The sequence below is a fragment of the Sebastes fasciatus genome, chromosome 3, assembly GCF_043250625.1.
Source record: "Sebastes fasciatus isolate fSebFas1 chromosome 3, fSebFas1.pri, whole genome shotgun sequence".
Lineage (NCBI taxonomy): Eukaryota > Metazoa > Chordata > Actinopteri > Perciformes > Sebastidae > Sebastes > Sebastes fasciatus.
In genome coordinates, this window is record NC_133797.1 from 34,437,240 (window position 1) to 34,456,163 (window position 18,924).

Below are 18,924 nucleotides of genomic sequence, written 5' to 3' on the forward strand. Positions count from 1 at the left end.
TATTTATATTTATTTTTCTACACTTAAGTGTAGAAAAATAAATATAAATAAATAAATAAGTACATACAAATATACAATTAAAATAAAATAATCATAATAAAAAAAAAAAAGATAAATATTTCAGTGAATATATGTCTCACAACTTTTCTAAAACAATATCGTGTAAAAATCTTTAATGTGCAAGCATATATATTGAGATGAGAGCCAGGTGGTCTCTTACAATAAGAATTATTAGATTAATAAATATAATCAGAAAGCCTTAAAAGATTATTATATGTGGTAATGCGATATTATCGTTATATAACTGTATAGTAGCCTATAAGATGTTTTTGCCCGATAATAACTGAATTTAATCCTGCAACTAATAAAATTATAAAATTATTAGGATGCCGTTGTTTTTATTTTTATACATCATGTGATACGGGACAAAGCCTTGAGCTGTGTATTTATCACTTAAACTAACAAATACAAAATATACATGATTAAATACATAATTTTAAGCAGGGCTTTCGGGTTCTCTGCCACGTAAACTGACGCATTGGCAACTTTGAAGTCATAAATCTCCAGGTTCCCGTTATTTGACTATCCAAATAGCATAGATATAAAACAGTTTTATATCTATGCCAAATAGTATTCAAATTCAAATTCAAAATCGCTATTCCGTTTTTTACGATAACACCTGAAGGCATCTGTCTCCACTTTTCCAAGGCTGTGATTGGTCAGAATCACAGAGGTCAAGGAAAAGGGTCAGAGTCAGAGCCATAGAAATAAAATAATAATAAATATATGTTATAATTATATAATATAACTATATTTCTATGATCAGAGCTGTAATATTTAATTCATTATTATTATTATTTGTCACTTAAAATAACAAATACAAAATAAAGATGATTAAATACATAATTTGAAGCAGGGCTTTCGGTCAGAGCTGTAATGTTTAATTAATTATTATTATGCCTTATTATTTCTGTAGATTTTTTTTATGTCGTAATACGTTTAGCGACCAAATTGTTCCTGTCGTTTTTTATAATTTAATACAGACAATATTCTCGTGGGAGATTGTATCCTTTTGTCTTATGACAGGATGTATTATACGGATGAAAGTATTGTGTCATGACAATTTAAGCTATTCAATTGTCAATTTATATAAGTATCTGTATGATATTTCCCATACAGCGTTGAGCATGCAGCATTTGCTTGTTACAAGAGCCTGGGAGCTGCAGTATCCAATTTGTCCACTTGATGGCAATAAAGTAAAGACATTTGGCCAGGTGACAGATGGCATTAAATGTACTTCAATGTATGCTCATGTCTTGTTATATCATGGGACTTCAATACAAAGGCTGAGAACATCCCTCAAGACCTGCCTAAAGCATCGGTATAGGGATCTAATTAGAACTGGATTAAAAGCTGCTCTTTTATTATTGTAGTTATCAGAATCAGAATCGTGTTTATTGCCAGATGTAAGAGGTATACACTAGGAATTTGCTTTGGTTTTGTTGGTGCAAATAAGCAGTATAATAACAAAGAATAGATAAAAACGTTAGAATAAATAAGAATAAAAAAAAAAAATTAAAAAAATGAAATTCTACCAATATACAATATAAGCAATATAAACAAAAATAAACATGATATAAACAGATGACAACACTATAGTTGGATGCTATGGCATAATCACTCACAAAGCCAGAGATTGACTAAAAAACATTACGTTTTTGGTCACATAATTAATCCTTTATTAGTTGCCATACAGAGAAAATCCAACACCTCTGTATGTATGACACCTGCAGGCCCCGCCTCCCTGCAAAATAAAGCTCCACGCTGATTGGCTGTCTGCGCTGTCATTCGAACGGAATCCCGCAATCCGGACATCCCATTGGTCCGTGAGATGTCACTCATATCTCATCCTGCCACCTGATTGGTGGAAACCCACCTCGTGTGCTCACACAGAAGCACACAGAACAGCCAGCCACTCTGTGTGTGATTTACTCATAATTATCATGCTGCAACCAGGAAAAAACTGGGACACATTTAGAATGTTTACGTTTAAATCTCTGTAAAGGGAATAAATATTGTAAATTTGTGACATCACAAATGGACAGAAATCCTGACAGCTTGTTTCAAATGCAGAGTTTCCTAATCCGGGCTGTGTGTATTTTCCCTGTGGATTGAGCGTTTCGATACTTTCACAGTATTTATATAGGACTTAAGCCTGCTTTATAATAAAAAAAAACATGAAAATCTCACTTTTTTATAATATGGGACCTTTAAAGAAATAATATTGAAAATAGCAATACCAAATAAAGGTGCTTGTAGTTATCAGAATCAGAATCAGAATCAGAATCGTGTTTATTGCCAGGTGTAAGAGGTATACACTAGGAATTTGCTTTGGTTTTGTTGGTGCAAATAAGCAGTATAATAACAAAGAATAGATAAAAACGTTAGAATAAAATAATAATAAAAAAATTAAAAAAATTCTACCAATATACAATATAAGCAATATAAACAAAAATAAACATGATATAAACAGATGACAACACTATAGTTGGATGCTATGGCATAATCACTCACAAAGCCAGAGATTGACTAAAAAACATTACGTTTTTGGTCACATAATTAATCCTTTATTAGTTGCCATACAGAGAAAATCCAACACCTCTGTATGTATGACACCTGCAGGCCCCGCCTCCCTGCAAAATAAAGCTCCACGCTGATTGGCTGTCTGCACTGTCATTCGAACGGAATCCCGCAATCCGGACATCCCATTGGTCCGTGAGATGTCACTCATATCTCATCCTGCCACCTGATTGGTGCAGCCCCACCTCGTGTGCTCACACAGAAGCACAGAGGACAGCCAGCCACTCTGTGTGTGATTTACTCCGTAATTATTGATGCTGCCGTTTTTATGCCATATATCCCCTGTTGAACCGCAGGCTGTCATGGTTTTATTCTAGTCTTGAAAAAATATTTTTCTCCTTTTGCAGCTGTGCAGCCTCTCCGGTGCAGCTGTGCAGCCTCTCCGGTTCACATCCCCGGTTGGTTGCACGGTTGGAGCGGCGGCTGCAGGACGATGCGTTGGACGGTCTCTCTGTGTTTGTCCTCGGTGGTCTATTAAAGAGATTTTAATTAGCTGATAATAACGCGCGTTTGACATTTACGACGGGACCATAAACGCACCGCTCTGATTATGGAAAAGGAGTCCAGGTAGGTCATTTTATTCTTATATTTGTTTATTCTAAGGTGTCTATTTTTTGAATGGAATATCAATGTTCTATTTAAGCCTCTTCAAGGGCCTACATAGCTTATTAATTTGCACGAGAAAAAAAACCCCACACAGGCCCACCTATAGCAAAACCTCCTGGTTTGTTGAAGCCATCACCATCATCCGTCTGCTCCATTTATTATCTCTGTGAAAAAATTCCACTGTACAGCATGCCAGAGGAGACACGGCCCCATTCATTATAGCTTATAAACCATATGTTACTGCTAAAGGCAATATAGCATGCTCTCTCTCTCTCTCTCTCTCTCTCTCTGCCTCTCTCTCTGCGTCCTCATTTTTTTTTATATAAATGTCGTTACACAATGTGGTTTTGTTGCTGTGGGACATTTGGGTGCTGCAAAAGAAGAGGGGGATGATGTGTCATTTTGGGCCACAGATGTTGATCCATAGCCGAGCTGCTATATGAGTCGACTGCAGTCAGACAGAGCATGTAGGCCTGTTGTTTCAGGCATCCTCAAGCAGCAACAGCAGGCCGGGATAATAATGAGCTGTCATGTCCAAACAAACCCAGTCAATAGGATTACAAGTATGAATCAGCAGGACAATGGGGTTGTAGGGGTCACTGTCTCCTTTTAATACATGGCTTCTTTTTTTATGGATGGATGGCAGAGGAGGCTACCATGTTGTATCCACCTGTGTGTGTGTGTGTGTGTTTCTATCCAGATGTTTAAAGCTGCAGTAGGCAGAATATATTTTTTTGCATCATTGAGCAAAAATTCTATAATAATCTGTCAGCATATTGTAGTTCAAGTGTTCTGAGAGACTTCTGCACCTCCTCATGGCTCTGTTTTCAGGCTTTAAAGGTCCCATATTATTAAAAAAAATGAGATTTTCATATTTTTTTATTACAAAGCAGGTTTAAGTCCTATATAAATACTGTGAACGTATCGAAACACTCAATCCACAGGGAAATACACACAGCCCGTATTCAGAAACTCTGCATTTGAAACAAGCTGTCAGGATTTCTGCCCATTCGCGATGTCACGAATATACAATATTTAGACCCTTGACACAATTTTAAATGTAAATATTCTAAATGTGTCCCAGTTTATCCCTGGTTGCAGTGTATGTGAACGTCATCAGCTGACAGGAAGTACACATGGACCCAAGCTGTTGCCTAGCAACCCAATTCTGTTGCAATTCCGTCAAAATGCGCTAAAACGGAGCGTTTCAGACAGGAGGGTTAATACAGGCATATTTAGGCATATATTTTGAACATTACAGCATGTAAACATGTTCTAGTATGTTGTCCTAAATGAGGACGATATGGGACCTTTAAAAAATTTAGCCTGTGACGGGAGACTTTGGCCAATCACAGGTAATTTCCGAGAGAGAGAGCGTTCCTATTGGCTGTGCTCCGGCTGGTGGGCAGTGCTTGGTATTTCCTCAACTTTAACTCAACATGGCTGCCGGGTCACGAACTTACTCATTTTTACAGCTAAACAGTACACTACAAGATGTTTCTGAAAACATTTGAGGCAAGAAATAGGCATTAAAGTAACAGAATATTGATTCATATTTGATCGGCGCTGCCTAGTTTGACTGTTTGATTGAAGTTTGAGAGTGATTGACAGCTGCTCAGAGACGGCAAGGCTCCAGATCGGCTCTGATTGGTTGTTTTCCTCCGGTCTGTGAAATCTTACAGATGGCGTTAGGAGCACCGGAGGACACCAGAGGCAGATCATTTTTTTTTCAGATTACCTGTCAGGATATAGTGACCGTTTTTTTAAATCATATTTCCTCCATTTTTACCCCCTGCAGCTTTAACTGTCCTCTACACTGAGTCCCTACCTGCCAATACACTGGTGGCCCTATAGGTAAAATTGTCATTTAAATCAACGTTTTTTTCAGTGTACTTTTGACCCTTACTCCAGCTGTTTTTACTTTATCCATCTAATCAGAGAGTGATCCCTTTGAATGTGTGACTTGTAAGACAGAAAACCAGCACTTCTCTGAGAAAACCAGCACTGCTTTAAATGCTTTAAATCTGGGCCAGACAGACATCATCGTTACCTCCCAAGTGGAATAAAAAGTAGGGAACTGACATAGTTCTTGGGGTATGATGTTGAAGGATTAGGGATACCGCTGACTACACAAAATGGAAGAGCTCCCTCAGGCACTTATCTTTTTTTTTTTTTTGGAGTGGGGAAAGTATTGAAGGAATTCATTTTCTTACTCAGTTGATTGTAGTTACGACTTAAACACCACATGACTAAGGACACTGTGGGTTCATCATAGCCATGTATGCGATAGATTATTCTCACATGTTTCACCGTCAAGGAAACAGGTATCTGATTCTCACATCCTGGTGACCTTGTTTTATGTGATGCAGCCTCGAAACTTCTTCTTTATCCGATTCCACGATCACACACACACACACACACACACACACAAAAGATTGCGTACTACGTCTGTGACACACGAGCTTATCCCGGCTAACCTTTTCCTGTTCACTCACTGCTGCTGCTGCCACATTATTCATCTGTGTGAGAGAGCTGTAAGATAATAGGCTCTGGACAGTGTCGTCAGGATAAACAGTCTCTGAGTTGTTTGTACACTTGTGTGTGTGTGTATGGATTTGAAATTGTGCATGTTTGTGTGTGTGTGTGTGTGTGTGTGTGTAGCCTCCAGCATGAACAGGAGGAGGGATATCATCTCGCAGCCTTCTCCCTGTGCTGTACAGTTTGTCTGCCTGCTGCTGTCCAGGTTTATTATCGTCTGCCGCTGTGTTTGCTTGTTGAACAGGGAAACACAGGAGCCACATGTGCAGATCATAATTGATCTCCCTCACGCCTCAAACAAGATTTTGATAAATTGTGCAAATAAGGGTGACGCTATGTATGCCTTTTACCTCATACAATGAGATCTAACATCCACTCCACCAGTGGCTTAATCCAGCAAGAAAACCTGAGAGGAATAATCAAAGACGAGTATTAGGGCTTTTTAATAAACTAGCAGTTGTTGCTGCAGTCGTGTAGGGAATCATTATCACATGGGCATAGGCTCAACGTCTGTTTGTATGCAACTTTTTTGTTTTCCAGCTTCAAGACTGCTTGAACACATCCATATCTCAAAAATAAAAGATTCTAGGCCTGTCCTCGACCAAAGAAAATCTTAGTCGACTAACACTCATACAATTTTGGCGACTAATCGATAAGTTGATTTAATCGACAGATCTGTAAAAACTGACTTTCTCCACATTTAATCACACAAAATCGCCACTTTCAATCTTGTGTTTACCAGAAATGTGCTTGTAAGTTTCTTGGGTATAAATCATTCAGCAGGAAAAAGCATTAACAAATTATTGACTAAAGAAATCTTAGTCAGCTAAGACCAAAACAACCGGTTAGTAGACTAATCGACGAAGAAGATTTGTTCCAGTGCCTAGCAGAAGTGAAACTTTTCCTCAAAATATAAATTTAAACCTTGCTAAATTTGATATCCAAAGCATTAATATAGCAACAAACATCTATTTGCTATGTAAAGATATAGTGGAGTAATGTCTACCTGAACAGAGAATTAAGTCACTCTCCCTCTGTGTGTGTTATAATTCGAGTTTGCTTTGTTGACATCGTCCAAGCCGGCAGTGCGTGCTTTTAGTGCAGTAGTGCCCCACTGCTCTCACGCGGCGGTCACAGCTGATAACGCCGCCGTTGTTGCAGAAGCGTTGTAGCACCCCACCTTCCGGTTCCCCCTCAGGTTAACACTGTTATCTCTGTCAGCACTTTCTCCGTTGTTTTAATGGTTGGTGCTGTTTAGCATCACTAGCTGTGACTCACCGGCTTGCCGTTGCCATGTTGAGAGGCAATAGAAATGCTCCCAATCCTGTATTTAGCATTTAGATGTTTTCTCTAGTGGTGGCTGGCTGTTTGACGACTAGCGTACAGTCTATGAATGATGTAGGTCCCTTAGAGGAAGTACAAAATTAGGAAAAGATATAGGGCTACATTTAACAATTGTTTTCAGTATCAATTCATCTGCTAATTCATTTCTCAATTACGCGATCAACTGTTTGGGTCACAAAATGTCCCAGAGCCCAAGTCGACGTCTTCAAATGTCTTTGTTTTGTGCAACCAACGGTCCAAAAGCCAAACATATATTCAATTTACTATCACAGAAGACAAATACAAACAAGCAAATATTCACATCTGAGGAGCTGGAACCAGAGAATTGTTGCCATTTTGGTGTAAAACAATTAATCAGTTATCAAAATTGATACATTTTCATTTGACTATTTTTTTCAGCTCTAAGATAGTAAGCGTCCGAGTCGGATGATTGTGCCGTTTTTTTCTTATCTACATCAAATGCCTTGCCTGTGCTAAAATAGCAGCACCATCCCACAAAAAGGTGGTCAAAGAAGTAAAGTTTAACTGTTTAAAAGGTTGATTTTTAAAACAAAATATTGTCCCTCTGAAGCCTTCTGTACCATCTGTCCTGGCCTTTGCTGGTCTAACTGGCTGGCTTGCTGGTTGACTGTTCTGGTGCTGCTGGCCTGGCCTGTGTGCGCTGCACTTCATTTCCTTTGCTGACACATGGAAACACGGAGCAGCTTGATGACCTGGCTGTTGCTGCGGTTCAAACTCACTACGACTGCAGCTCCTCCACAGCTCTCCTCTCTCCTCTCTATTGTTCATGTAGGCTGCAGATTTGTAACTGGATCTGTGCAGCCATGCAGATTTTACACTCACTCTGAGTTGTGATCTCATTTTCAGACTGCTGCATGTTGGATTTATGCAAATTCTGTTCAAATAATGAGGCAGAAATATGCATAGGGACATTATAAATGCTGTAAAGGAACTTCATCTGAGTTATATTGCCTTCAGCTCTATTCAATCACTAACAGTTTGATCTGTTTCCTTATTCAGAGGTGGAAGAAGAAGTACGAGTCTGATAACTGAACTTGCATATCGGCCGATACAGAGTACCGATCCGATGCCAGTGCATTTAAAAAAAAAAAAGATTAACATTAACTGTTAGCAGCCGGTGGGCAGCACAGTCCTGCTTGGCTAAATAACGGAGCTTACAGCTAACGTTAGCGGAGGTTGCATTGAGTTACATTATGATGCAACGGTAAAATGTAATGTTGTTGGTGAGAAACTTGAGGCGGCTCATCAGGGATCAACAATAAATTCGTAAAAACCAGGATGCAAACAGTATTAAAGGAGCTTATGTTGCTTGGGATTTATTGTTTTAATTTAGTTTTTTACCTTGGTATCGAACTGGGTATCGAGAATTGTGGAATTTCACTAGTATTGTTATCCACTACTAAATTTCTAGTATCTCAAGTTTGACTATGCAGGACTTTTACCTGTAATGGGATATATATATATATATATATATATATATATATACTGTGGTATTGGTACTTTTACTTAAATAAATGATCTTGTAGCTACTTGCTCCACCACTGCTGCCTGACTTATTCTACAGTGCACTGAAGGAACATTGGTTTATGTTCCTGTTTCTGTGTACTGGAAATGTCCACCTATTAACCAATCAGCATCATCATTACAGTAACAACAGCCTGTTCTCCAAACCGCCCTCATGTACCAACTGCCCTGTATAGATTATTGAGATGTAATTGGTAACTCTCTTACGTTCGTGCTGTGCAACAAATGTTTTCTGGGATTTGTCCAATGAGAATGAAGTGTGACATTAAGCCTGTATGAGTAGGAGACATATTTAGGTCAATCGAAACAACACTGACGACGAATGTTTCCCAGACTTGGTTCCCTAAATCTACCCACCACGTTCACTTTATATGACTAATGTTTTCCTCTTCCAAATTTAGTTAGTATCCCTCTCCAGATGATTTGGTTCCCCTGAGTGCCACTGTGAGAGGAAATTGTCTAGAAATAGCCGTCCCCACAACCCATCAATTACTTTCAAGTGCAGGCGACTATTTTGCTCTTTACCACCACTGAACAGTCGGTGCATTAGTACTAATACTGCCCAGATTATTTAATATTTTATAATTAAAAAATGCATGATAAAACAGACTGCAACATCCACTAATCACGTACTAATCTCAAAACTGGATTACATGAGTGTGCCATGGAGGATAACTGCTACAAACCGGGTGCCACCACAGGCACACTGCTTAATGTGATGCTGAAGCAATGAGTGACATTAGTCTTCCTGTTGCATTCATTATATTATCTTTTAATTTCATACTTTTCCCCAGCAGCGCTGTCACGAGCACTGATCAGTAGCCGAGCTGCTGTTTAATCACCCGTTCTGATTACAAACATCTGCTGTTTGCATTAGAAATGGCTGTGAAAGGGGGGGGGGGGGGGGTGAAACGGGAGCTACGAATCCACAAACAACATCTCAAAAATTAGATTAATCTGTGTGTTTTGCTTATTTCCTTGTATTTGATAACTACCTCAAGCCTCCTGGGCAAATGAGAGAAACTAATCAAATTTCAGAATCCTGTTAACTTCCAAATTGTTTACTCCAAAGCAAAGGCTCATTGACTAGCTGACAGGACGCATCACGTTACAGGTCGATTGTGCAAAGGAAGCATCATCAACAGCCCGGTGTGACAACAAAGGTTTCAAAAACGCCCCGGTCTCTCACTCAGTAACACGTCTGTGTTGTTAATCATACTCCCACAGATTCACTCTGCGGTAAATCATTCCCTCCTGTTCATTTTAAACAATACCTCGATTTAGCTGCTGAAAGAGAAGCAGCGTGTTTGTACCTGGCCACTTGATGAATCATCATGGTAATTAAAGCCATACGCATGTTAGAAATGTCACATGCTTATGAAATATGTGCCTTCACTGTTTAGTAATAGACACTCAGTTTACCTAACGATTTACTCAAGTAATATATTTAAGTACAGTTTTGAGGTACTTAGTTGAGTATATCCATTTTATGCCACTTCATACTTGTACTCTCACTACATTTCAGAAGGAAATATTGTACTTTTTACTCCACTTCATTTATCTGATAGCTTTAGTTACTTTTCAGATTAAGATTATTAGGGGTGGGGAAAAAAATCAATTCACATATGTCGCGATTTATTTTTTGTTTTTACGATTTTGTTTGATTTTTTAATGCCAGAATCTTTATATTTGCTCCATTTGAGTCTATACAGAGGTAGAAGGAAGTTACCGCTTTTATTGTTGTAGTCTGAGTAACGTGACGTCATATCCCTTCCAACTCCGTCAACCAAAACAAACAGCAGTGAGCCGAAACAACAAAGTACAAAACAGCGAAGGGTCTGCGTGGATACGACTTGAACCTTCACATGTTAAATCAAACGTGGTAAACACTACACATTCAGTGAAGTATGGAAACACTTTGGGTTTCACACATTGAAGGAAAAGCAGAGCTAGACATCATGGCTAAAGCAGAATGCAAACTCTGTCATTGACAGGAAACGTTATCGTATTGCGGTAACGTTCGGTAAAGCCAGCCGTCCTCTCATCTCCGTGGTCAAATCTTCGACGCTACAACTGTAGAGCACCCATATACTGACATTTATGTTAAATGCATTCAAACAGCCCCGATGGAGCTGATCATGGATGTATAAAGAGAACGGAGCTGACGGGAGAGCTAGAGACCACCTTGGCAAATTTAGCTGAAGTCTACACGTGTGACTACGTCCTGTTTTTAAAATAAGGTGTTAACAAAGGGAACGATATATACAAAATACATATATGGAAATAAGATTGATTGGATTATATTCACCAGAAGTATAAAACATGACATGTCCCTTATAAATTAAAAAGAAAATACCACTAATTTGTGAGGGAAATGTCTTTATTCTTTGATTTCTGAGTTGCTGGAAACATGTAATAAATAATTCCTGACAATGACTCATATATTTGACATCAGGACATCTCTGACTACATACAGTACATGCTGAAAATCAAAAATTCTTACTGTATTAATTTAGATATTTTCCAAAGTAAAAGTCCCTAGAAGTGTATGATTAAACTTTTACCCATGGTCTAGTGTTAAAAAAATTAAAACAAAAATCGCAATATCGAATCGCAATACTTGTAGAATCGCAATACATATCGAATCGCCACCCAAGTGATGATAGTATCGAGTCTGGAGATAGGTGAATCGTCCCAGCTCTAATAAAGAGTAACACTACGCATGAAGGCCCTGATCAGACAGAGCACGTTTTAGCAGACAGGGGACGGCTTTTTATGATTGTTTTCAATCAGAAATGTAGTTAAGTAGAAGTATATAAAGTAGCATAAAATGGAAATACTCAAGTAAAGTACGTCAAAATTGTATTCCCCATCGATACAGTATTTGATCAGATGTTCTTAGATACTTTCCACCCTGTCAGGCAGATGCCTTGAGGTCATTTAAAAGCCTGCTTTCATCATACACAAATTGATTGGTATCTACTTTACACACCATTGCCCTTGTGCACTGTATGTGGAGTGTGTTTAACTTGTCAATAAGTCTGCATCAGTGCAGCAAGGACCTAATTCCATGAATTGGTTTTAGCTAATCGAGTCATTCTGATTCCAGTTATGGCTTTCACAAGCACCGAGGGAGAGAGAGAGCTCTGAGCAGCAATATCAGGCTAAAAACACATCCCTCTTTTACAATGAGACACTTTGATCAACGCCGAGCCCAACAGCAGTCACAAGGACAGCGGGGCCAGTAGATGAATAGCGTGTAAATGAACGGTCCACGTGTCAGTAACCAAACATGAGATCATGAGCTGGAACAACAGCGAGGTTAGCAGCTACGGATTAACAAAGAGGTCGGCCTTAATGTCAGGGCTGGAAGGCCCCGAGGGCAAAACACACATAGACGGAGGGGGGGAGGAGAGAGAGGGAGGGGGTGACACAGCGAGGTCGGGATCCCGGTGAAAACCAGCTGATCATTCTGTTTTTCTTTCACAAAATGCTGGTCAGGTTTTTCCAGGAGTTTTTTGGGGGCCTCTGGGAAATAATGTAGACCTCAGAATGTCTGTCTGATATCATGTAATATTACTGTTTGTCTGCTTATATTGCAGACAGGAAAATAGAGATGTTGTTGGTGGGTGTTGTGAAGAGATCAAAAGGGGGTACTTTTTTTTTTTTACCCTTCTTATTTTAATTGCCCAAGGCCGGCTCAACGTCGCCAGATGGAGACCGTGAAATGTTTCTTTACACCAATGAAAAGTATTTCGTAAATCAGACTCATCCTGCTCGAGGGTTTGCGTTAGGGCTATATCGAATACCATTTCTCGGGCTTCGAAGCTTCGTGAGAAATATTTGAAGGTATTCGAAGCTTCAAGACAGCCGCACTACTGTACACACACGCACCTCTACACACAACAAACCGCAATATCTGTCTGAGAATAACAATAATAATTCATGTTGAATATGAATAATGAATAACGTTGTGGGATTATTCCTTATTTCATGGGTTGTTTTGGGATTTATACTTTATTATACTATATATATATACTTTATACAGTTTATATATACTGTATATTAAAAAAAATTAAATTGGAGGCAATGGTCGAAGCTTCGAAGCATTCGGGTCGCCCCGAGTTTGCATGCAAACCACGGATACAACATTGAAAACATGGAGAGGCAAAGCGGACGTGGGTTCATGTTGGATAACTGGAGGGTGTGTGTGTGTGTCTGTGTGTGTTTGTGTGTGTGTGCGTGCTGGGGGGGTCAGAAGAGGAAACAATAGCGCTGTCTGTAGATGGTGAGAGCTCGGAGAGGATGCGTTCAGGCGCAGACTTTACACAATACCATAATTGTGCATGGTGGTATAAATCAAGGAGAAACTAAACATAAACACTCCAAATTGGGCGTACACCTATCACACCCAGCAGGACTCACACACACTCATACATGGCAACACACATAAGTGTAATACAAACATGGACACACATGCACATGCTAAACAGTAACCTTTCATGTAGCGCACGCACACTAAACATAGGTGAAAATACAAATTTAAAAGGATTACAGAGAAAGGATCCCCCCTTTGTCTCACAGGCCTCTGCAGTTTATCCCAAGTACACAATGACATTAGAGGGAGCCTGCTGTCATATACAGAGCAACAGCCAAGCTCAGAAAATATGGCTTGTTTTGCTTTGTCAGAGACCTTCACAATGTCCTTCCATTAACTAATGTGTGTGCGTGCGTGTGTGAGTGTGTACTGTAGTCCTGCATGACTCACCTTTTACAGTGTGGTCCGACCACAGTGACGCAGCTGTAGAGCACTCTGTGGTGCTGAAACCTCTCTGAAGCATCTCTTCCTTTGTACTGTCGTGGCTAATAAACTGATGCTTAACATGTTTTCATGGCTCTTGTGTTTTTTTTAATTGCAGTTCATCAACCAGATTACAGTTTAATCCAATGACGTCCTTATTAACAAGTATAGATTCCTGTCGCAACAGAATCTCAGCGCAGTGGAATTTTTATAAAGTTTAAATATCATTTGCAGTTTTTTTTGTTTTTTTTGCTATTTTGCAATAAATTGTGGTAGTGCTCAAACCCTGCAAGGCTGTGGGAACAATGTATTGTAAAGTGGATGCAAGTGCTTGTTGGGAATTCCTGTGATAGTCAGTGGTCCGTGCAGGTAATTAGCCTGGAAGTTGACAACATTCAGCCATAACTCAAAACTCTCTCATTGCTTTTTCTCTACCAGGCCAAGTAGTACCACCTTAACCCTCATCCTACCAAGTGGGATCCCCGCAGACCCCAGAGGTCTACACATGTGCTTTATTCTATCATTGCAGTTTTTCATGATTTTGTCAATCAATTTGTTCTTATTGACTTCATATCATTGTTTTAATCAGTGCTTTTTGAAAAGACCATTTATAACCTTTAAAACCTTTATTACATTCATCATATACATACAGGTACATACATGCAATTTGACCTATGCATTTAACCCATCCTAAGTATTTTAGGAGCAGTGGGCTGCTGTAAAGCACCCGGGGAGCAACATGGGGTTTAGTGTCCCGCTAAGGACACTTCGACATGCCGCCAACCTTGTGGTTAAAGGACGACCCGCTCTGAGCTACAGCCACCCTGTATGTATTGGTGTCCTATGGGACCCCAGTCAAAAGCACCCAGTTGCAGCCTATGCAGTTTAATAGATAGAATAGATATATTTGTGTGGGTCCTAATTTAAAGCATCACACAGACTATCAGAGGGTTAGAGACACTCTATCAGTCATTTTGAAGGAGACAGACACAGATGCAGCAGACAGAGATTTTCTCATATTCTCTGACTATTTTTAACAAGAAAAAATTAACAAGTATCATCTAGTTCATTAAATGAGAATTGCAGGTTCTCACATGCAATATATATAATCAATTATTACCACAAATTCATGGATTACATCCTCCTGAATAAAAGATGTGCAGCTGAGTAGAAAATGTATTCACTCAGCCTAAATCTCAATGTATCCCAAAGTATCGCCTACTGGCCAGGATGGTGAACATGAGCCTGCTCTACTGTCTGCTCATTGAAGGGTCTCTGGGTGTTGAGATCAAGGTAATGCCTGGTACAGTTATAGCAGTCTCACTGCTGTAGGGTCGAGGTGAAAGTGTGACTGACGGGGCAGACGCATCACTGCCTGAGGCTCACCCATCTGTCCGATGACGTTAATCTTAGAAGAAAAGACGGACTGACATTAACAGCTCTGCAGCCACAGAGGGGTAGTTTAGCTTTACCAGATTAACTTGATTAAATAACTACTGTATCAATGGAAAAGCTGTTTTTCCATTAGCTTATTGGGTGGAATTGCTCTGATATGAAAGAGATGTTATTTGTCTTTTTGACCGAGCCCTTTTACAAATGTGATTAGTCTCATTGACTTGTTAATGGCTCTTTTGATTGGGCCGGTTTCTGTGCATGACTGTGGTCCTTGTCTCTTCCCCGTGCAGTGTTTTCCCTGTTCAGACTGTTATTATGCTCCTCTTCTCTCCTCTCCCTCTCCCGCGGGCTATTTTTCTGCTCTTCTTTGCCTGCATCTGTACGTTTCTCTCAATCTTCATGGTCGATTACACGGCCAAAATCAATTCTTCATTGCATTGTTTTTTAATTTTCCCTGTCTGGGATTTCTCTCCTCTGCATAAGTGCCTTTACGCATTACTCCAGAGTTATTATTAGCTGGTCAGCTGCACCGTGTGTGTGTGTGTGTGTGGCCAGAAGTCATTTCCACAGGGCTCCCCCCAGTAAAAGAGCTGCCATCCATAATGCAAAGGAGGATGAGTCAGGGGAGCGGACTGTAACTCCACATTTTGCTCCCTATTACAGAGCAGCAGCTCGGCCTTTTGGCTCATTTTCTCCGCTGACCATTTTCACCTCCTCATCAGCTGCCTCTCTGATAGCTGCAGCACAGACAGAGAGAGAAGCACAGTTTGCATGTGTATACAGTATGTGTGTATACAGTGTGTGTGTGTGTGTGTGTGTGTGTGTTAGAGGTGTAGGAAAATATTGATACACTTGAGTATCGTGATACAGTGGAAACCGCTTACAGTGATCACGTCGGTCCAGGTCAAATTGATTACGATAAGCAGATGATTGTTATAACCAAATTTGTTGTTGTGCATCATTACTCATGCAGATTACCATCTAATTGACATTTGAATATTTATTACATGAATACAAAGTTATGAAACGGACCGCTTTTCTATTTACTGGCTCGCTTCTTCTGCCTTTTACCTCACCGTGGGATGAGGTATTGCTGTTTTTGGCTGGCTCTGCAGCACAAGTGTGCGTGCAGATGACCCGTTGCCCGTGCTCCATGACCAGGCATTATCAGTCCACTTGATGAGGACACTTTCCCCGTGCGCAATCGTATTTCAGTTCTTAAACGTTTTTGGGCCAGCGACCCCTTTTAAAGGGGAGAAAATCTTCCAAGGACCTCCTCATAATCGTAACAAAGATTAAGCATAATGCTTACTACAATTTGTACTCTTAGATGCCATTGGAACTTTTTGTTTTCTAAAACTTTTCAAACTAAATACTTCAGACCTGTTTGATAGTGATAAACAGAAACACATTTCACCACTTTGTTTTGATATTTAGGGTGCTTTGTAATCGGATGTTGCTTTAGCTTGGCCGGCTTCATGGCTTTGTTTGCTAGACCCTGAAGACACATGATGGATTTTGATCTCCCGTCGCTATCGCTCGATATACATATTTTCTCACTTTATCTAGTTTGGGCTTAGCGTCACTTGACGATGTGGACTAGACTCACATATTTCTCCATGCTCGCCAGCTAACTAGCGGGCTAATAAGTCAAGCTAAACAGTAGCAGGAACGGTTCGTTGCACCCTGAGTGAAGGGACTGATTCATGAGTTTCTATTGGCCCATCGTGGGTGGAAGTAACAGAGATAATATGCTTGTTTTATTGGCGCTAGTTGTCCCCATCTGTAGATATGTACTCTTTATGTAATTATGTAATTTTTATAATTTATAGCAAATTCTTTCACGGACCCCCTGACAGAGTGACACGGACCCCGCCTTGAGAATCACTGTTGTGATCTATCTTCAGCCATAGAGAAGGAAGGTTTCTGTAATATAGTGAATACAATGGAGCCTCGGAGTTTTCCTAAAATTAGATTTTAAAAAAGTATCGCAATATATTGAATAGTAACGTATCATGATACGTATCGTATCGTCAGATTCTTGCTAATACACAGCCCTAGTGTGTGTGTTAAATGAGTCTTCATCTTTATTTCTTTTCTGGTAAGAAGCTTTAGCAAAGCAAAGCTCTGAGATGTTTGTTTACCTCGGGCATGTATGAGATCTTCACACTATCCCATAATATTCATCCAAGCTCGGGGTCTAGATGTGCTGTCTAACATCTAACACGTTAAATGTTGCACTCAAGATATAAATGCCTTTCCCTTGTACGCCCTTAATCACTAGAAGCAACCAACTCTACTTTGAAGACACAAACACAACTTTGTACAGTCAGATATTAAGTGATGTATCAGCTCATTATGTTTGTAACACTGCTGACATGTTCGTTCTCTCACTCGTCTTTTACAACGATGAGTGAAAAGCAACACAGAAGTTATGAGTATCTCTATAGATCACAACAGTTTATGTACACGTCAACAACAACAGCAACATGGTTTCCATATTAGGCATCCCTCTCAAACAGCTCTCTGAAAGATGAGTGTGACTGCAGTGACGGACCATGATGCTCTCAGTCAGGATGATGTCATTACAGTGACTAAGGGCCACTCCTTCAAAGCAGTTACTTGAGCCAGGGTGTGGAGGGGCATTATTGGACCACTATGTTTACTTGTGTTCAATCCAATAAGCCAAACATGACCTCTCACATCTTTGAGTGCACAAACTAGAAATGCAAAGGATTAGGATTTTTGTACTCTGTTTTATATCATTGTAAAGTCTAGGGCTGCAACTTAGATTATTTGCATTGTCGATTTAATCTGTCGATTATTTTATTGATTAATCGATTAGTTGTTTGGTCTATAAAATGTCAGAAAATGGTGAAAGATGTCAATCAGAGTTTCCCAAAGCCCAAGACGACGTCCTCAAATGTCTTGCTTTGTCCACAACTCAAAGATATTCAGTTAACTGTCATAGAGGAGTTAAGATACCAGAAAATATTCACATGTAAGAAGCTGCAATCAGAGATATATGACTTTTTTCTTTTCTTAAAAAATTACTCAAACCAAAATCGTTTTTTAAAATTAAGATTAATTTAATAGTTGATAACTAATCGATTAATCGTTGCAGCTCTTGTAAATTCAAAGTCTTTGGGTTTAGACTGCTGGTGACAAAACAAGATTTGAAAACATCACCTAAAGCTCTTGGTAATTGTGATGTGCATCTTAGAGATTAACCCATTGATTTAATCCATAATGAAAATTGTTGTTTGTTACTCTTATTTTAAAATATATAATTTAACAAGGCCAGACATATCATGCTGTGTAGCCACAGGTTTTGACATATTTGTCACATTACTTTTAGTGACAACATGTTAACAGCTGCTTTTATTTACTATATTTCATTATCTGTGGTCAGTCATATTCAATGAGCTTTTTTCTGCACCCATGACAGGTTTGAAGACCTCTGATCATATTGGCTCCACGGTCAGCCCGGTGGCCAATCAGGCGACAGCCAGGCTCACTGAGGTGGGAGACCAACGGTGAACCTGGGAGACCCTCGCACCACACCCACACTGCTTCACCCATCCCACGCCATCGCCACCGCCACCGCCATGTCTATACCCAGCGGCAGCCCAGAAAGAGAGGGCTCTAGTGGGGCTCCCCCTCAGCTAGAGTGCCCCTCTTCTCCTCCCGGCATGGACCCAGACCCCCCATCGACAGGCAGCCCAGTGCTCAGCCCAGACTCATCTTCCCATGATGCACTGCTGTCAGCACCGGCAGCCTCTCCAGCAGACTCGGAGAACCTGAGTCCTGATGAACTGGAGCTGCTGGCCAAACTGGAGGAGCAGAACAGGTGAGATCAGTAGCTGTTCTCATCAAGTTTAACTATTGGACTGAATTCAAGACAGTTATTATAGTTGTACAGTAGCAGGTTCAACAGGTTAATAAACTACTTTAGTTTTTTGGTTTAGAGGTGTTCATACGAGCACATCAGCTGTGTTGCATTTCTCCACTGTATGGAAACTGCTCCTGGAAGCTGTCAGAGTTTAGGCTAACGC

General features: G+C 39.9%; 1 protein-coding gene across 3 annotated transcripts in view; it reads left to right on the forward strand.

Moving 5' to 3' along the window:
- The first annotated feature begins 2,843 nt into the window (after nt 1-2,843).
- evi5l (ecotropic viral integration site 5 like) overlaps nt 2,844-18,924 on the forward strand; it is a 39,238-nt gene continuing 23,157 nt past the window's right edge. For all 3 annotated transcript variants that reach the window (XM_074630526.1, XM_074630527.1, XM_074630528.1), the window contains exons 1-2: nt 2,844-3,207; nt 18,318-18,719. In XM_074630526.1, coding sequence (XP_074486627.1) covers nt 18,478-18,719 — 242 coding nt within the window. In that variant the 5' untranslated portion in view covers nt 2,844-3,207; nt 18,318-18,477. The remainder of the gene's footprint in view (nt 3,208-18,317; nt 18,720-18,924) is intronic.